The sequence below is a fragment of the Aquila chrysaetos genome, chromosome 12, assembly GCF_900496995.4.
Source record: "Aquila chrysaetos chrysaetos chromosome 12, bAquChr1.4, whole genome shotgun sequence".
NCBI lineage: Eukaryota > Metazoa > Chordata > Aves > Accipitriformes > Accipitridae > Aquila > Aquila chrysaetos.
In genome coordinates, this window is record NC_044015.1 from 5,704,155 (window position 1) to 5,723,397 (window position 19,243).

General features: G+C 62.4%; 2 protein-coding genes across 13 annotated transcripts in view; one reads left to right on the forward strand and one right to left on the reverse strand.

Annotated features, from left to right (window-relative positions):
- Positions 1-5,824, reverse strand: part of PIP5K1C (phosphatidylinositol-4-phosphate 5-kinase type 1 gamma) — a 50,649-nt gene extending 44,825 nt beyond the window's left edge. For 6 of the 11 annotated variants that reach the window (XM_030032188.2, XM_041128153.1, XM_030032191.2 and 3 more), the window contains exon 1: positions 5,595-5,823. In XM_030032188.2, coding sequence (XP_029888048.1) covers positions 5,595-5,694 — 100 coding nt within the window. In that variant the 5' untranslated portion in view covers positions 5,695-5,823. Of the gene's footprint in view, positions 1-5,594 lie in introns of all 11 variants that reach the window. The other 5 variants (XM_030032196.1, XM_030032192.1, XM_030032190.1 and 2 more) reach the window with 2 other exon arrangements.
- A 908-nt stretch (positions 5,825-6,732) lies between these two features.
- Positions 6,733-19,121, forward strand: TJP3 (tight junction protein 3). Of its 2 annotated transcripts, none has more exons than XM_030032181.2 (21): positions 6,733-7,116; positions 7,546-7,645; positions 11,194-11,382; positions 11,468-11,592; positions 11,812-11,914; positions 12,100-12,553; positions 12,860-12,963; positions 13,961-14,123; positions 14,213-14,303; positions 14,543-14,607; positions 14,785-14,863; positions 14,992-15,148; positions 15,551-15,659; positions 16,121-16,340; positions 16,679-16,875; positions 17,095-17,190; positions 17,501-17,571; positions 17,678-17,983; positions 18,112-18,339; positions 18,584-18,627; positions 18,794-19,121. In XM_030032181.2, the coding sequence occupies exons 1-21, from the start codon at positions 6,890-6,892 to the stop codon at positions 18,891-18,893; spliced, it is 3,228 nt and encodes a 1,075-aa protein (XP_029888041.1). In that variant the 5' UTR covers positions 6,733-6,889; the 3' UTR covers positions 18,894-19,121. The 2 variants fall into 2 exon arrangements, with proteins under 2 accessions (XP_029888041.1, XP_029888042.1); XM_030032182.1 differs by having other exon boundaries at positions 6,734-7,116; positions 18,115-18,339.
- The last annotated feature ends 122 nt before the right edge of the window (positions 19,122-19,243 follow it).

Consider the following 19,243-nt stretch of genomic DNA (forward strand, 5'->3'; position numbering starts at 1 on the left):
AGTAGCTACTTATTGGGAACTCACACAAACAACTAGGGCTTTGCACGTGCACGATGCTTTAAAAATAGTTTCTGCCTGGCCCCACAGACATGATCACAGACGTCCAGTCTGACGTGACTAAGAAATTCTGTTCTTGGGCACATTCACAAGGCAACCCAGCTTGCAGGCCTAGAAGGCAACAGCTTGAGAGATAGCTGAAGGAAAGTGACACTGTCAACTGGGTTATTAAACAAATTAAAGGGGACTATCAGAAATTTTGGTTAGAGACCTGGAAAGACTTAATGGGAAACAAAAAAACCCACCTAGGCCTTCTACTGCTCTGCTGCTATTTATGAACTCAACCATACAGTCACCCCTCTCCCCGCACATGCATCTTCGAGAAAAGAAGGTGCCAAGGCCTCCGCTTTAAACTTCCCAGGGTCTAGAGAGCATGCCTCAGAAACAGCAGCCTGCTCAATACTGCTGCTGCTGCCAGCTCCCCCAGCACCACAAGCTCTGGGGGAGATCAGAGAGGGTGCACCCATGGGATCAGACCATCTGGGGAGGGCAGGGCCTGCTTTGGCTCCTGCTTTCCCACAGCCAGGCTGCGAGAGGGAGCATCTCCCACGAGCAACACAACCAGCAGCTCTGTCCCCGCAATGCTGGTGGGAGCTGAGCGTGTGAACCAGCCTGCTGAAGGTCACTCCCACCTAAACACAGCCAAACCCTTCTCGTACTGGGAGTTAGCAAACACTTCCCCCTCCAATTCCGCTGCTGACATTCCCCTGTGCAGTGCAAAAGGCGCAACGTTTTCTGACTTGCGAGTTGCAAATTAATTATACCCATGTAATGCCTGCAGTTCCCATATGCACATATGGGAACTGATCTCGTGCTGGTAAGGTCCCAGAGAGCATGTGGGTGCTGCATCCACATCAGGAGCGAGGCACATGCCAGGCCTCTATAGATAATCCTGGTCTACAGAAATATGCTTGGCAGCCTGAAAAGATGGATGGGAATAATAAAATGTGACAAAGATGTAAGCAGCATGCGATGCGAAGGACTCTCCGAGCCTCCATCAGGGCATCACACAGCCGTGGCAGACCTATTTCTGGACTCAACTGGCTGCGATTGAAAGACATGTTCATGAAGAAAGCGAGCGTTGGAATTCCTGCTGTTGCTGCTTTTCAGGCTCCAACCACCTTATATGGGAAAATCATATTTAATAAGATTGTGTATCTGGCGAGAGCCCATAATGGTCATGTCAGTGAATCACTTCAATAATCGTTCCCAAATTATGCACTGCTCATGCTAAATCCACTCAGGTCATTCCCTGAGGAGCCCTTCTGGAGAGGCCCAGCGAGCTTCCCAAGTGGGACACGGCGGTGGCAGCAGCTTTGCCAGCCGCAGATCCAGCAGCGGCATAACGGGCTATTATATACAGGTCAATGCCAAATGCTAGTTAATGAAAATTAGATTAATCATTCTTCGTCCTGGGTTCTCGGGGATTCGTTCTCCAGCCTGTCCTGACACCGATACAGATGGGCTCAGCATCCTTTGGGGCAGTGCCCAGATCTCCCTGCCGTACAAATACTGCCCTTTGCAGCTCCCAGGCCCCATAATCCCAGCCTCCCTATTTGTTTCCAGCCGATTCATATCTTAAAGGACAATTAATTTGCCAGAACAGCCTGATTTCTATTTTCATTGCCTTCCTCCCTCCCTGCAGCTGAGCTGTGACTTATTGACTGTGAAGTAACTGCAGGGTCTTTAAAAGTTCAAGGCACAGGGTGTTTTTCTGTCTGTTTTTGCCTAGCTGACTCCCTCTGTAATCATCTTTGCTAGCACCATTTCACAGGAAAAAGGCATGTGACATCCAACTAAGCTGTGAACCATAATCATGCTGGGGATGATGTTTACATTTGATTTTTCCTCAAGCTGATAAGCTCTCTCCAATTTCCCTCTCCATCATGTTGGTATGGATTGAACTGCTTGTGCCCCACAGGGTGGAATTCTTCTCTTATCTCTAATCTGCTCACTGAAAAAATTGCTTCCAGCAACCCTTCAAAAGTCACTTCAAAGTTATCATTGCAAAGAGGGAAGAGCTGCAATACCGTTCTTTGTCCGTCGCAATCAACGCTTTCCCAGTGCTTTTCGCAGATGGCCTTACAGGTGCCGCCAGCAGCCAGCACACTCGGCACCACTGGCTGGGGCCAGGATCTCCACTTTGCTATCTCCAGCTCTGGGTACAGTGAGACAACTGTCGAACAAGAGCATAAAAACTTGTTAAATCATTTCAGCTCCCTAAAGCAGAGGAATTCAACCCTGAAGAACACGTTGGAGGCTTCTGCCCAGAATTTAAGCCATAAATGATGGGCAGACTGCAACCCATATAACAGAAGATGTGAGAAACGGAAATAAATTGAATGTCAACTTTACTTCCCCATCAGGCTGAGAATTTCCACCTTTGCAAGGAGATGCTGGAGATCAGCTTTGCTATCAGTTTTGTACCAACAGCGCTCCATTAACTTGAGTTCCCTTGGATAAAAGGGGGTTTCGAGACCCTCTGTCTCCAGGCTGCACCCCGGTAGAGGGATGGTGACGAGCCCTCTCCTCACCCAACCATTTCTGGGGTCGGGGCACCCCAGCTCGAACAATGCCGGTGCTCACCTCTCACCCTGCACGCACACAGTGCCTCCACTCCTGCTGACAGCTCTGCTATCTGCACCAAACCTGGGGAACAGTCCTTTACGCTCCCTGCAGCCCCTTTCCAGGGCAATAGGGTGCGCATTCAGGGAGGAGACACAGCAGCCATTTACACCCATCAGATTTTGGAACTTCCTTTTCAAGCACAGTGGTTACAAAACTTTTAAAAAACCTCAAAGCCAGGTTTCTCAGAAAAGGACGAATTGGGCCTGTGTGTTCATGTGTGAGTCCAGTTGCTGGCACTAAATGAGGTTTTCTCCCTCAAAGCATATTAGGAGACTTCCAAAAGCTCCCTTCAGAAGACTCTCCATGCCTTAAGTCAACCTACTGTCAAGGTTTCCCTGACTTTCAGCCCCTCTCCTCCACCCAGTTTTACTCCTGTACCAGACTAACCAGCTCCCCTCTCGATATTTACTGAGCGCTTGGGAAAGATCTTTGCTGACCCCACCCATGGTCTGGATTAACCCTGCCATGTTCATTTAGTAAGAGCGCAGCACACAGCCATCCTCACTCCCCGGCAAACAGCCGGGGAGCAGATTTCGGCTACACTGGTAATCCTTCATCAACGGCATAAGCATTAAGGTGAGCGGCACGAAGCGCCTGTATAGGTGGGCCATGAGCATTTGACCACCTCCACCACTGCTGCAAATAGCAGCGAAGGCATCAGTGCTGTGCACGGTAAATTGGGTTTGTCGCCATCAACTTAGAAACAGTCAACAAAACAGGACAGTGTTCAGCAAAAACCCTTTCTGCTCCCAGGCACATCGCTCTGGCATATAGTATTCCCATCTGCTGCAACGAGGACCACAGAGCACGCTGACGTGCTTCATCGGTCCTGACCCGAGACCTGCAGCACAGCCCACCCCGTGTGCGGGTGTAGCCGTGCCTTCATGCACGGCCCACCGAGGGCCAGCTTCAGTCCCCCCCAGGTTTTGTTCTCTTCCAGAAAATACTCGTTAGCTGTTGTGCACCTTGTCCCCAGCACTCCTGGGAGCTCCAGCTGCAAGTGCGGCTGAGGCCAAGTGACACAATTTGGACGCTACCCAAGTGAGGAGTAAGCAACTTGAGTCGAAAAATCAAAGCATCGGTGAGACTACTGGCTCCGTTTCATCTTTTTTACTATCAGCGTAAGGTAAGACAGCCTACAGGTTCATAAATTCAGATTTACTTGCAAAGGCAAGAAAAACACACACTCCCTGCTTAAACCGTCCTGAGCAACAGTCTCCACAGACACCTTGTCTTGTCCTGAGCAACGACCCGCTACCCTCCCCCAAAACGAGTAAGGTGACAGAGGAGTCAGAAGGATAAACAATATTTTAATTGTTCATGGGCAAGAGGTTCTCTCTTTCGCTTTCTCAGCATCACAAACTGGAAGTCCACCAGCCACACCACACCGTGCTGGGAGAACACTCCCGACAAAGAGGTCTGAGCGGTGGGTGGGGAGTGCCGCGAGCAGGCTCGGGAAAGACAAGCTGCACACAGCCAGCCTCTCCATTTTCCTTGCTGCACTGAGGAACCGAAGCAGAAAGGCCGGGGACAGCTTGCCACTTGCCTAAATCTCAGCACCTTACCAAAAATTACATGTTACGTGCAGCCCCCCCCAGCGCGGCAGATGACATCTGTGGAACAATCACAGCTTCCACTGTAATTCGTTGGTTTTTAGAAGATCTAATGATCCTCATTTAAAGGCCTGAAGACAAGGAGGTCGCTGTCATAACACAACCAAAGCCTGTCTACCTCATAGCAGGCTCTGAATCAACTTCAGGCTCAGACAAGTGCTCAGGAGCTTCGCGTCAGGCCCACAAAGGAACCTGTCAGCCCAACAACAGAGCGCGGCTGTACGATCACACGCAAAACTAAAGCCAGCAGTTTTGAGGTTATTAATGAACTACACGTTATTAGGCAGCAAAGGCGGAGGCAGGTGCACCTGCCCAGCCCCACGTATCTGATCCTGCCAACCCAGGAACCCCAAGCCTTTCGCTAAGGCTGCCAGCGGTGCTGTCAGCCGTGGGCTCGCTCCCCGCCGCTGGCACACGGCCCTCCCGGTCTCCCTCCGGCAGCAATGCCACGGACCCTGCGGGGCAGCAACTCCCCAGAGCAAGGCAGGACCCTCCCCTGAGCGAACACCCCCCTCCAGGCCCTCCCGCCCCACCGAGGGAAGGGGAAGGCCCGAGGCCCAGCCCCGGAGACGAGAGCGGGGAGCACGGCCCGGGGGCCCCCTCGCCAACCGGGCAAGCGGGTGGCTGCTCCGGCGTGACCCGCTCCCCAGGGAGCCGCAGCGCCCGCCACAGCCTCCCGGCGCCGGTACTGGGGCTGAGGGCCGGAGGGCGATGGGGAGAAGCCCCGGAGGCGGGCAGGCCGGCCTGCCCCCCGCACGCTGCCCCGGGGGTCGCAGCTGCCCGTCCCCAGCAAGCACCGGCCCGGGACACCCCGGGGCGGCCGGGGGGCAGGAGACAAGGGGCAGCCCCAGCCCGGCCTCCCCCCCCCCCCCCCCCGCCGGTGCCCGGGGAGTCCCGGGCCAAGGGGCAGCCCCGGGGGGGGGGCGGAACCATTCTGGGTCGCCCGGGGGGGGGGGGGGAGCGGCAGCTGGACAGGACCACGCGGTACCCCGGGGGTGACACACTCCGGGGTGGGGACGGACGGACGGACTCGACTGAAGCACTCCGAGCCGCCCCCCCCCCCCGGGTATACAAGGCACAATGCGGGGGGCCCGGCCGGGAGGTACCACTCAGACCCCGCCGGGGGGTGCGGCTGGGCTAAACCACTGTGGGCCCCAGGCGGGGGGGGAGACACGGGGGGACACACTGCAGGGGGCCCGGCCGGGAGCGGCCCCTCGGGGGGACGGCGACACGCGGGGGAACACCCCGGGGAGCCCGGCCGAGGGTGCCGGCCGCCCGGTGCTCGCAGCGCGTTACCTCCTGCCGCGTCCAGTCCCCCCACGCCGGCCTCCGGGGTGATGGCACCGGCACCCGCCACGGCCGAGCCTTCCGCCTCCTCGGGCACCTCCAGCTCCATGGCCGCCGCGAAGGCCGCGGGCAGCGCAGGGCAGGGCAGGCCCGGGGCAGGACAGGCCCAAACCCAGGCCCGCACCCGCCGCTGCCGCCGCGCTCCTCCCGGCTCCGGCCGCCGCCGCTGAGGAGACTGGGAACGGCGGGGACCATAGAGCGCGGGAGGTGCCGCGGCTAGACACGCCCCAGCGCCGCAGGGCGGAAGGGGCCGCGGCCAGCACCGGAAGCAGAGCTGTCCCCTTCCGCCGGAATTAATCGCGACGTGGGGGCTAGCTGTCGCGATAGTCCGCGGGCTGTGGGAGGGGGACCGCTCCCGGCTGGAAGGCGCGGGGGGAGGGACAGAGCCTCGCGCAGCATAGAGCGGCGGAGGGAAAGACCACTCCTGTCCTCTCTAGCGGGCGAGAAGCACCATAGAGCCGCGGCGCTCCCGCCGCGGAGGGGGCGGGGTCTGCCGGTCACCATGGCAGCGGGGGCGGGGCCGGCCCGGTGCGGGCGAGTGGGGGGGCCCGGCCTGGCCCGGGACCCCGGTACCGCGGGACCCCGGGCCCCGACCGCCCCCGGCGCGGCCCTGTGCCGTGCCCCGGTGCCCCCCGCTCTGGCCCCCGCGGGACCGGGGCCCTCCCGGTACCGGGCGCCGCCTGCCTCCCCCTTCCCCCTTCGGCGGGTCCTCCCGGGAGCCGTGAAAGCCGCCGGGCCGGGCCTGCCCCGCCGCCGGGCAGCGAGCACGCCGCCTCCGAGAGCCCCGGGGCCGGGCCGGGCCGGGCAGCCGCCGCTCCCCGCCCCGGGGCCGGGACCCGGCTCCTCCCGGGCCCGCGGCACCATCTAGTGGCAGCGGCCCCGGGGCGCGGGTCGGGCCGGTCCGGTCCCGCCGGTTCTCCCGGGCCGGTCCCTTCACGCCGGCGTGGCCCGGTCTCCGGCCCCGGGGGCCGAACGTCTGATGGGCAGGGGCGGCCCCAGCCGGGAATCCGGCGCGGCATTGACGCCCAGCCGCCGGCGGAGCCGGGGAACGTGCCGGCGGCCCCGATGGGGGCGGGAGGGCAGCCGGGGCCCCGGCGCGGCTGGGGAGACCGCGGCCGGGCTTGGGGAGCGGCGGCCGCCTGGACGGGAGCTGCTCCGGCCTCCCCGCGGGGCTGGCGGGGGGCTTCGGTCAGACGAAGCCACCTGATGCCGGTCTGAGGAGCGGTGGGGAAAGTGGTGGTTCCATGGCTCCGGGCTGGCGGCTGGTGGCCGGGGGGTTCAGGAGGAACTGGTCCCCCCGCGACGCCCCGCCGCAAGGCTGTGACCTTCTCCTGCGGCGCCGGTACTGGCCCTGGCCCCGGCCCCGGCTGGAAGCAGCAGCCTGGACGGAGAGCCGAGGCGTGGAGCTGACTTCTGTCACTGCAAGAAAGCGACCCTGTGGAAAGAGGAATGACGGGGGGCTGGTGTCCAGGTGGGGGGCAGAGGAAAGAGAGAGAATGGGGAGGAGAGGGGACGGCAGCCATCAGCAGGGGGACCTTTCTCCCCACCCCTCCCACCCCCAAGACCGGGGCACCCAGGCTGGCCACCATCCCTGTCCCCTCTTGGGGCACTGGGTAAAGCCATTTTGTCCCCCTGGGGACTCCCGAGCAGGGCTGCTGGGGGGGATTGGGGGTGCGGGTTGGCGCAGAGCCCCGCCAACTCCTCAGAGAGGGCCAGGCTGGGGTGGGGGGGTGGGGAAGGACCCCCATTCCCAGGCACCGCCACTGCCAGCATCCTGTGAGTCTGCCCCTGCCCGGGGCTGGGTGGGGGGGAGTGGACGTGGCTGAGCCCCCCCCCCGTGACTCCTGCTGTGCCCGAGCAGCTGCCCCGGGACCCCCTTCCTCCTCCTTCCCTCCTGCAGGCAGCGTCTGGCCCACAAAGGGTTACGCAAGGCACCCTGGAGTGACACCACTGCCACCAGCCCAGGAGCTCAGCTCCTTCCTGGTCGGATCCGAGGTGCGGTGAGTGCCTAATCCTGTCCCCCGGGATTTGCCGGCCCCGCATCCCGGCTGGGGACGGGGACCCAGCCGTCCTTTCACCTGGGGAACCGGCCATGCTTTGTCGCTCTCTGGGTGGCTCCAGGAGCCGGTGACCCTCCTGGAGCCCTGCCCCGGTGGCAGGGGGATACTCTGGGGTGTGTGGGGGGGATCCTGGGACCCTGCCGTCACAGCTCTGCACCCCGAGGGCTGAAGGACGTGCCTCCATCCTACTGATTTACACCCCAGCTGGGTCAGACCTTCCCAGAGACCCTTTTCCCAGAGCAGGGGGTCAGGGTCAGCCCATCGCGAGGGGGGTGGGGTTGGGTTAGAGGGGCTTCTGGGGGGGATCTGGGACCTTGGTCCTGCATGGCCAGGACCAGAAGAGGGACAAGCAGTTTTGCTGGCTGAGATCAGGGACCCCGCTGATCCCGGGAAAACTTCGGGGTCCCAGATTGAGGACTCACATCAGCGGGGGGGGTTAGGAAACAGTTTGTGGGTGATGGGGATGGCCATGAGGCAAGGCTGGGGTGGGCAGGGTGCGTCATGTTCCGATAAATAACCTCCCGGCCCGTTGTGTTGCTGTCCCCATGGTGGGCATTGCTGGCGGTGTCACCTGGGGCCGGGCCCAGCCCCAAATCAGGGACCTTGCCGCGGGACGAGCTGCCCCGGCACAGCCTGGGCTTCGTTTGGCATTAAAAACCCCGGGAGACGCCGGCCACGGTACGTGCATGGGGCAGAGTGGGGTGTGTGGGGCTCCCCGTGCTGCCGGTGCCTGGTGGTGGGCACGTCAGGCTGGGCCACGGTCAGCTCTGCCCAGATACTGCCTCTCCCGGCGGGGCCATTTCGGGTGCGGGCTGGTTGGTTTCTGTTGGAAACCGGCCGAGCCGGCTCCTCTGGCTGCCAGCCTCGGCCTTTGGCTCAGGGGAGGCCCTGCGCCAGGTCCCCCCCGGGGGGAGACCGGGGACAGGACCGGGGTGTGGTGGCACCGTGGGCACTGCCCGTGCCGGCTGGTGAGACAGAAGCTGCTGCCGTCCCCACGCTGTGCCCCCTGCCCCAGACCACCACTACCCACGGAGAGCCACGGGCGGCAGCGGGACGCAGGTGCGTGGCTGATTTGTGGTGCCCCGGTGATGGGACAGCAGTGGGAACCGTCTGGGGACAGTGAGAGGCTGTGTTGGGTGGCAGCGGGGTCGGCTCTGGCATGGCGGATGAGCCGTCACCCCAGGGAGGGGCATCCTCTGGCTGCCCCGCAATTGGGGTCCCTTGGACCTGTGGCTCACGCCATGTCACCCATGGGTGTCCAGAGAGCCCATAAGCACTGCCTGGCTGACACTGGTGACATGGCTGAGACGGGACCTGCCAGTTCGGCTCACTGATCTGGCAGGAAACCACCCCACCACCATGCTGGGTCCTCCTGTTTATTACCAGTCTTACAAGCACCGGGACAGGACCGCAGGTGCCGCGACACCGGGGTCCTGCGTGGCTCCAGCCACCCCCTGGGCACACGTGTCCCTGCGTGTCGAGCATTGGCGGGTGGGCGCTCGGGCTGGTTTCGGCGGCTCATGACGCGGAGCGGAAACCTGGACTCTGCCCTCCGCGCTTACCGGCTTGCAGCCCGGCTGGCTGGGGCTATTTCTGAGGCCCGGGTGAATGATTACACTGTCCCTCCCTTGGGGCTGCCGTGAGCTGCGTCTCGTTTTGGGTGCCCGGCCGGCTGCTTCAGTGCGGCTCCAGCTGGGGGCTGGCCACAGAAAGCCCCCATGCTGGCGCTGAGCTGCCATGCTTGCCCCAGGGCTGGCTGCCCACCACCGGCCCCAGCTTCCCCATGGGATCCCTGCTCGGCATTGCCCGTAGGGCATCGGTGCTTGTCTCTGATGCCCACTGGTCCCGCTGAAGCTGCCCCGTGGCCGATTCCCAAAGGCACTGTGGACATTTCCCGCTTCCCATGGCACTGATGCGCAGGGGCCGCGCCAGGCTCGAGGGTGGCCGAGCTGCACTGGCGAGCCCTCGGGTACCACAGGGCCAGGCGGGTGCCATGGGACAGGGTGCTCGGGCAGCAGGGCCAGCGCGGCCAGAACTGGGGGCTACTGCTGCAGCAGATCCATGGGCCAGTCAGAGCCCTGGGAGATCCGCCTTGGCAGAGCTGTTGGTCAATCCGAGACCCTGGAGATCTGCTGCGGCAGAGCCGTTCACCAAGCAGTCGGTGCCCGGAGAGACCTGTGGTGGCAGAGCCATCGGCCAGCTGGATCTCGGGGTCCTGCCATGGCAGAGCTGCCAGCCAGCCGGTGCCAGGGGATGGTGCCCATGCCTCAGCTGTCAGCCAGTCAGCACTGGGGAGATCCTCAATGGTGGCACAAGGGTGCCCTACCCCAGATGCGGCAGTGCCGGCGTGGTCACGGCCCGTTGTGGCTGTGATGGGTCGTGTCTGTGCCGTGGCTGTGGCTGTGCCGAACCTGTGCCGTGCTGTGGGTGGGACCAGGATGGGCGCTGGCAGCCCCGGGGATGCCTGGGGCAGGAGCGGGACACGCCGTCCGGGGGCAGCCCAGCTTGGGGGGGAGCATTTCACCTCCCTCTGGCTGTGGGCTCGGGGCTGGTGTGGGCAGGTGGTGGGTGTGGGTCTGTTCTCCCCGGTCCCTGTGCCGGTCAGAGGGGTGAGGGCCTGGCGGTGGTGGTGACATCGTACTGGGTTGTTGGCTGTCCCATCCCCATTGCCCTGGAGAATCACTTGATGGTCTCACCGGGGTTTTCTTGGTGCGTGCAATGGCACAGATAAACCTGGACCCTCTGAGTCCCTGATCAGACTGGTTCCTTCCTGTCCCACCCCATGGGAAGTTGCAGGAGGCTCTGGGCCCGCTGTCCCCCACCCCACGCAGGGATCCCGCATCTCTCTGGGTTCATGCTGACGTTTCCTCCGGGGAGCCAGAAGCCGGTGGAGAGGATCCCCAGGGCCACCCCAGGCATTTCAGCCCAGACAGGACATCACCCTGTCAGTCAGGCTCGTCTGTCCTAGGTGGAAAGTGTTGGATTTGGGGAAAATCCAGGGAAACCAAAGGGCAAAGCCAGGGCACCGGTGCTCCTGAAGCAGTTGGCAGAGCTGCCGGCTCTGCTGTCATGCCAGAGCCCAGAGCAGGCGGGCAGGAGGGCACTGAAGCACCATCCGAATCAGCACCCCAGGGTCTGCTGGCTCCTGGGAGGAGGGAGGGGAGCAGGACCATGAGGATGGCATGGGCAGGTGGTCCCAGCCATGGAGACGGGTCCTGACCTGCTTGCCCTACATAAAACCTCCCCTTCTGTGGACACACACATGTCCGAGGGGACAGAGATGGACCTCCCGAGGGGGTGATTTCACGATGCACAGAGGCAGCTCTGGGTTTTGGAGCCAGCTCCCACGTAGGGTTAGCTGGGGTGCGGCACAGCTGTGAGTCCTGGCACACCTGGTGGGTGCCCGGGCACCGCGGGGGGCTCTGTCCCCTGCACCCTTGCGATCCCCAGTGCCTGCAGCTCAGCTTTGCTTTTGCTCTTCGTTGCAGCCCAAAGTGGGATTGAGGAAGGGGCCAGCGGGTGCAGAGAGGAGCCGGAGCCGGTCCGCGCCCCCGGCTGCCAGGCAGGGGCTGCCACGCCGGCCGGCTGCTGCGGTTGCCCTCCCTCGCTTGTGTTGGCGGGTGGCTACCATGGAGGAGATGGTGATCTGGGAGCAGCACACGGTGACGCTGAGCAAGGTGAGTGTGGCCCGGGGTGGCCGCCGGAGGGGACGAGGTCTGTGGGGCTGGCTCTGCCTGAACCCTCTCTGCCCGTCCCCACTAGGACCCTCAACGGGGCTTTGGCTTTGCTGTCTCCGGAGGCCGGGACCGTCCCAACAAGATGACTGGGGACACAGCGGTGTTCGTTTCAGATGTAGTGTCCGGGGGACCGGCGGTGGGCCGGCTCCAGTGAGTGCCCAAGGACGTGGGGATCTGGGGGGTGCTCGCTGCCAGCAGGAACGGGAAGGGCAGCAAATTGCTCCTGCTGGAACAGGGTCAGCACTGCTGCCACCTGCCCGGCTGGGATGGGGTCCCCCTGGGGCAACGGGTGCCCTTGCCACCCTGCCAGCCGCCCCCCGACTGGGGGCTGCGCCTGGGGCAGAGCCATGGCTGCATTTTCCCTCCCAGGAGGAAGGATCACATCGTGATGGTGAACGGCCTTTCCATGGAGAACGTCTTGTCCTCCTTTGCCATCCAGACACTTAAAACCTGCGGCAAGATCGCCAACATCGTGAGTGTGCCCTGTGGTGGGATGGGGGCTGGCGTTGTGCACAGGACTGCACTGTTCCTGTCCCCATCCCAGCTCCCCTGTCCCACACGCCCCAGGGTTCCTGTTCGGGGCTTGGAAGTGCTGTAGAAAGATCTGGCAGAGATAGCTGCACCCACCATTTTCTCCCCCTCACTTTCCACCTGCAGACACTGAAAAGGCAGAAGACGGTCCACCTCCCTGTAAGCAAGAGCAGCCCCGGGTCCCCCACCGCGCCCCGGCACTATGACTCGGATGAGGACTATGGGTCACAAGGTGCGGATCCAGCCTTGCGCCGCTCCCGGGATGACCTGGACCACAGCCAGGGCTACGACGGGGACTCGTCCAGCGAGAGGAGCTCTGGCCACCACCGGGATGACCACCGCCACCACAAGCCAGTGTCCCGGAGCCGGAGGCGAAGCCAGGACAGCAGCCACTGGAGGCAGAGCCCCGGCAGTGGCTCAGGTCGGAGGGGCTACAGCCGGCTCCGCTCCGCCAGCGGCTTTGGCCACGAAGGGGACACCAACGGGCTGGCCCTGGTGTCAGGCTTCAAGCGTCTGCCGCACCAGGATGTGCCGATGAAGCCCATCACGTCAGTCCTGGTGAAGCAGAAGCAGAACGAAGGTGAGGCTCTCCCGCTCCCTCTGTGCCTGGGTCTTGTCACCTGATTTGTGGCTGTGTGTCCCCCTGGGGAGGAGGCGATGGCAGGGTTGGTGGCAGGGTCTGGCATGTGGTAAGGAGGCAGTGCATGCCATGCTCTGTGCACCAAACCTGCCTGGCCTCAGCCCGGGGTTGCAGAGCTCAGCTTTGGGGCTTGGTAGTGCCCCAAGGGGAGCCGGGGCAGGTTTGTGGGGATGGTGGCGAGGCAGGACCTCGAGGGGGTCCTGCATCTGCCTGGCTCAGCACTGTCATGGGCTCTCTCTGGTGCAGAATATGGCCTGAAGCTGGGAAGTCAGCTCTTCATCAAGCACATAGTGGAGAGCGGGCTGGCGGCAAAGCGCAGCTCCTTGCAGGAGGGAGACCTCATCCTGAAGGTACGGGGACCCACAGGGTGCACGGCACTTGCTGGGGATCTCATCTCCCCCTCTTCGGGTGGCTTGTCCCTGGCTAGTGTCACCGCAGGGCACAAGCCAAGAGTGTGCTTCTCTCGGTTGCCTGCAAAGGATGGCAGCTTGGCTGGAGGCAGCTCTGTCTGGTGCCCACACCCTGCCCCATCTCCCCAGCCATCACCAGGGTCCCCAGGTGGGCTCTCAGGGACCAGCTCTCCATGATGCCAAGGCTGGCTGGTTGAGGCAGCCCCGCGGTGTTCAAGTGGGGACGGGGGCTTGTCCCACTGCTACAGTGGGATTGCATCTGCCCCGCCATCCCCACAGCATGTGGTCCCCTGCTGTGTGTGCGTGTCCCCGCCGGGGGAGCAGTCAGCCTGAGGAGCTCAGGTGTTCAGAGTATGTTAGGTGAAATGATGCTTAAAGTATTTGGGGAGGAGAAAATAGAGGGAGGGAGACGCTTTGTTTGCACACATGGGCCAGACAGACCCATGGCTGCTGGGAACTGGGGCCAAAGTGACTCTAGGGCAAATGGGAGGGATTTCATCCCAGAAATCCAGTGGGAAAAGCTGCTGCACCACAGGGAGATCACAGCCCCACGGTCAGCTTGGGGCCTAACTCCCCGGCACCGCTCCAGTGCATGGAAGGACAGCGCTGGGCCAAGGTCAAAGTAAAACTGAGTTTCAGGCATGTGAGTGGGTCTCTGCAGCTCCTGCCTCCATGCAGGGCCCCCCTGCAGCTAAAGGTGGGAGTTAATTAGCCTCACTAATTTGTTTCCTCTGTGCAGGATGAGGTCCACTGGGAGGCAGCCAGGAACGGGGACGTGACCCAGGATAGGCAAAGCTGTGGGAGCTGGTGCCAGGCTGGAGGGGCTGGGAAGGGACCGGGAAGGTGGCAGTTAGAGCATCCCATTTGAGCGGAGCTTTCCTGGGGGCAGCTTTCCCAGGAGTGAGCGCCCTGAGGCCTCTTGCTTTTCCCCCTCCAGATCAACGGGGTGGCCAGTCAGGACATGTCCCTGGCTGACACTCAGCAGCTCATCGAGCGGACGGAGGGGACCCTGACCTTGCTCATCCTCCGGGACCACAGGCAGTTCCTGGTCAACATCCCTGACATAGAAGACAGCCAGAGTGACAGCTCCCGGATGGATGGTGAAGGGACAGAGTGACGGGACTGGGGGCCAAATACACAGCACAGGGACTGGCTGGTCACTAATGTGTCTTCCCTTCTGTTGCTGCAGATATCTCCGACATCGACTCTGAACTGTCCCATCCGCCATCCCCTGAGACCTCCCCGCGACCTCCAGCCGCTGCCAGGATGAATTCACCGTTGTAAGCCCCGCTCTGTCCCTATGAGCCCCTCTTTCCCCCGTCAGGTCCCCCTGTGTCCTCTGCCTGTCTGGAGGGGCTGGTTCTCCTCCATCCTGGAGCCAGTTCACCCTGAAGGTGGGACTGCCATTTAGTCCCCAGCTTGCTCCACTGTCCCTGCTGTCCACTCGGCACTGCCTGCCTGTGCCCATCCAGTGCCTGCCTCCATGACCTGCCTAAATCCTGCCCCAACTTTGTTCCAGGGAGAGGAGACGATCGAACACAGACCCTGCAGCCGACACAATCACTGACAATGCTCGGGGCCCTGGTGAGTGAGCTCAGATCAGGCTGGGGGAGCTAAGGGCACTGAGTGTGCTCCTGGCTCCTGCGTGTCTCCGCTGTCCAAACTCCTCTGGCAGAGCCGCGCCAGGTCTCCCTGTGCCTCGGCTGCCCTGGCAGCGGCTGTGCCGCTGCCACCTCCTGGACCAGCCCTCCTTCTCTGCAGACCTGCTGGAAGCCGTGGAGGTGGATGGCTGCCACAGCCCCCACGCCAGCCCCACTGCCCGAGCTGCCCGCAAGGACGGGTATGTCTGCGAGAGGCGGTGGGGAATGGCTGGGGGAGACAGGGAGCTGCTCCGGCGCAGGGTTGGTGACCCCCTGTGCTGTCCCTGGCATGTCACCGCTGGGCTGACTGCAGCTTCCCCCGTGGCAGGTACAGTGCCGACTCCAGGGTCGTGCACTTCGTGAAGGCCAAGAGCATCGGGCTACGGCTGGCTGGCGGGAACGACGTGGGCATCTTTGTGTCGAGCGTGCAGGAGGGGAGCCCAGCCGACAGCCAGGGCATCCAGGAAGGGGACCAGATCCTGCAGGTACTCGGGGCTGGGAACTGCTCTGAATGCTGCTGCACCCAGACTGGCCCCATCCCTCTTGGGTCTGATACCTCCCTGGAGTTTGGATTTCTCCTGCTGGGCATCATTTTGGGTCAGTGCTGGTGCCCATGGCCAGTACCAGTGAGGCAGGCTCTGTGGGCACTACCTGACAGGATGGTCCTGTCTCTGGCACCATGCTAACACCCAGTGGGGTCCAGGCACCACCTCAGCTGGCCCAGAAGCCCTCCCCAGGGTTACTAGGGATTGTGGCAGGCACTTGGGTGACAGTCACCAGTTCCCTCTCCCACCCTGCTCTGGGCACTGCTGTCCGGGGGATCCCTGCTGGCACCCACACCCTCCATCCTGCTGGCAGGGCTGTGTCTGAGTGCTTTTCTGTGGCAGGTGAACGACACCAGTTTCCAGAACCTGACCCGTGAGGAGGCCGTAGAGTATCTCATGAGCCTGCCGCCGGGCGAGGACATCACTCTGTGGATCCAGAGCAAGCAGGACAGTGAGTGATGACCTGACTTGTCCTGGGCTTGTGCCTCCATTCTCTTGTCTCTTCTGAGCAAGCACCAGAGCTGCTGGACTTGCCATGGCCCTTTCTGCCCCCTCAGGGTAGTCCTTCCCCACACCCCCCTTGTCCTGCTTCAGAGAGGTGATGGGGAGGGACACACCAGACCATCCTGACCCTGTTTGTGCCTTGGCATACTGGAGCACGTGGACTTTCTGGCACTGTGGGTCAGCCTGGAGGCCAGTGTGGGCTTTGGGGTCAGGTCCTGCTGTCACCAGCATGCCTGAGAGAGCCATGGGAGGAAAAGGTGTCCCCAACGCCCTCTTTAGCAGCAAGGGCTACTGTGGAGGCTTCCAGCCAGCCTAGCTCCTTCCCAAATCCCTCCAGCACCTTCCTCTCCAGCATCTTCCTCCTCAGCCACCTCTTGCCCTGATGGTCCCTCTCACCCTGGGCTTCAGTTTACAGGAAGATTCTCTCATCCAATATGGGCGACTCATTTTACATCCGGACGCACTTTGACTTTGAGAAAGACACACCGTCAGGGCTCAGCTTCGTCCGTGGGGACGTCTTCCATGTGCTAGACACCATGTACCGGGGCAGGCTGGGGAGCTGGCTGGCTGTGCGCATGGGCAGGGACCTGCAGGAACAGGACAAGGGCATCATTCCCAACCGGAGCAGGTAGGGACGGAGCCAGGAATGGCCCCAAGATGAGCAGAGCCGGCTGGGGGATGGCTTCCCAGTGAGACGGGGACATGGATGGTGGGCCCATTAAGAGGTGGGCAAGGACTGGTGGAGCAGCGGTGGGAAGTGTGAGCTGGTGAAATCCCTTCTCAGGGGTGATAGGGCAATTGATGCTCTGGTTGTCCAAGTGCCTGGAGGGAAGAGGTTACCACAGCCTCATCTGGCCATGGCACTGAGCAGGGATGCTGGCTTCTACCCCACTCCTCGGAGCCCGGAGAGAAAAAGTCGGGGGGTAAATCCAGAGACTCAAGGTCCTGAGCCCTTTCCCCTCCCAGGGCTGAGCAGATTGCCAGCTTGGAGTCGGTGCTGAAAGCCACGTCTGGTGCCAACCCCTCCGGGGCACGGGCTGAGTTTTGGAAGCTGCGGGGCCTGCGGGGAGCCAAGAAGATGCTGCGGAAGAGCCGGGAGGACCTGTCTGCGCTCACAAAGCAGGGCCACTACCCACCGTACGAGAGGGTGGTCCTGAAGGAAGGTGGGCACCAGGGCTGTGTCCTCATTGCTCAGACCCACCAAGGGGATGTTGGCCCCAGGGCTACCCTTTTGTGGGTGCTAGTGGGCTCCGCTCTCCTGGGAGGAGCAGGGTGAGTCCCAGGCCCACAAGCACCTTGAGGAGCAGGGCAAGAAGCCTGGGTGCTGTGAGCTCTGCCCTCACCCCCCAGCCTCCCTAAGCCGGTCCATCTTCTTCCCACAGCCAGCTTCAAGCGGCCAGTAGTGATCCTGGGCCCCATCGCAGACATCGTCATGCAGAAGCTGAGCATGGAGCTGCCCGAGCTGTTTGAGATTGCCCGTAAGTGCCCCCCACGCTGTGGGGAAATTGCATCCGGCAGCCAGACTCTCAGTGTCCAGGACCTGTGGGAGCTCTTTACCTGTGGCTCTGTCCTCATCCTGCCTTACTGCCCCCTCCCTGTGACACTCCAACACCTTCCTGGACTCATTCACCCTCTCCCCATGCATCATGATACCAGCCAGGCCCCAGACATGCCCCTGCCTTGAGGGACACAGTCCCCACGGCTGGGCACAGCCAGACCCAGCCTGGGGCTGCTGGAGATGCCACATCTCCCCCAGCCCCTCTCACGCCACATCTCCGTGTCCTGCAGTGAGCGTGCCCCGAGATGGGGCGTCATCCAAGGTCATCAAGTTGGACTCAGTCCGGCAGATCGCAGAAAAGGTGAGAGACCTTTCCCGTGTCTCTGGAGCCAGGTGGGCCAGGGCCGGGGGAGCCCACAGCCTCCATCCCTGTCCCCAGCGGGGCTGATGACCGTGCCCTGCCCCAGGACAAGCATGCCTTGTTGGACATCACGCCCTCGGCCGTGGAGCGTCTCAACTATGTGCAGTACTATCCAGTGGTGGTGTTTTGTGAGCCTGAAAGCCGGCAGGGCATCAAGGCCATGCGCCAGTGGCTGGCACCCGACTCCAAGAAGAGCTCCCGGCGCCTCTACGCCCAGGCCAGCAAGATGAAGAAGTACTGCAGCCACCTCTTCACTGCCACTGTCAGCCTCAGCAGCAATGCCTGGTATGAAGCGATCAAGGACATCATCAGGACGCAGCAGAGTCAGCCTGTTTGGACAGCAGCGGAGCAGGTATGGGGCATGGGTTCCCTGCGGCAAGGCTCAGCCTGCTGGGGCTGCAGCTGGGCAGGTGATGGGGCCACACACCCACGCACCCAACCTCCCAACTGGGGTCCCAGGTCTCTGTCATCCCCACCCGGCAGGCAGATGTGGCACTGGAGGACAGTCTGGACCTGCTGAACCCGCCGAGCGCAGTGGCCTCAGGCTACCTGACCTGTGACAGTCACGCCAACAGCGACTACGACGACACGGATGGCGAGGCGGGCACCTACACCGATGGCGAGGCGGAGGACGTCTATGACCAGCCCGGGCTGGCCCGCTCCTCCGAGCCAGCACAGATATCCCCAAGCCACGGCCTGAGCAAGCAGGTGGGTCCCCCCGTATTGGTATGAGGGGCTGGTGGGGCAGAGGCAGGGTGGCATGGTGCTGGGCTATGGGGGCTAATTCCTATCCCCTGTGGCACAGGCAGGGTGTCAACTCTAGCTGCTGCAGGCTCCAGCTGCCCATCCATGCACAACTCTGGTTCCCCATGGGGGAACACAGCCCAGCCCCAGGCTGGGGCACAAATCCTGCCCCTACCTCTGATCGCCCCATGTCTCTGGTCCCTCACAGGTGACCGAGCAGGAGCGGCAGGGCCAGCGCTACGACAGCATCAGGTACCCTGCGCACTGGGGTTAAAACAGCCAGCCCTGGGGCTGGGGAAGGGCCTCTGGAGCTGTAGGTGCCAGCTCTGCCAGGCCTGACCCTGCCCAGCAGAAGACTGTCTCTGATGCCCATCCTGACTGGGTGGCAGAGGCATCACCACGGCTTCTCATCCCCCAGGGAATACGAGCATGACGCTGTGAGGAAGAGGTTCACACGGGCCAGGGATGACTCAGACCAGGACGAAGGCTACGAGTGGGGCCCAGCTACAGACGTGTAGGGGCACTGCTGGCCTCTAACTGGGCAGCTGGGCCCCCTGAGCCAGCCCTGCCGCAGCCCCACGCCACTGGGTCCGTGTGACAGTCCAGGTGATGCCACACAGCACCCCGCAGCCAGGCTGGGTTGGGCCTAATCCAGCTGTACCCTTCACCACCCAGCACCACCAAGTGCCTCCTTCCCCTTTTTGGCCAAGGCCTCTGCTGCTGGAATAAAAGGGATGTTTTGATCAGGACAGGCTCTTTCCACACGTGCTGGGTGGCAGCGCGCAGGGAGGACCTGTGCAGCAGGGTGGACCCGTGCAGCAGGGTGGCCTTGCTGGGACCCAGGCACCTCCGCGGCCAGATGCCCTGC

Coding starts and splice junctions, on each gene's coding strand:
- TJP3 (XM_030032181.2), top strand. CDS start 6,890: ATGGCTCCGGGCTGGCGGCTGGTGGCCGGGGGGTTCAGGAGGAACTGG. Junction 11,593..11,811: donor CCGGCGGTGGGCCGGCTCCA/GTGAGTGCCCAA, acceptor TTTCCCTCCCAG/GAGGAAGGATCACATCGTGA. Junction 15,149..15,550: donor AAGGGGACCAGATCCTGCAG/GTACTCGGGGCT, acceptor TTTCTGTGGCAG/GTGAACGACACCAGTTTCCA.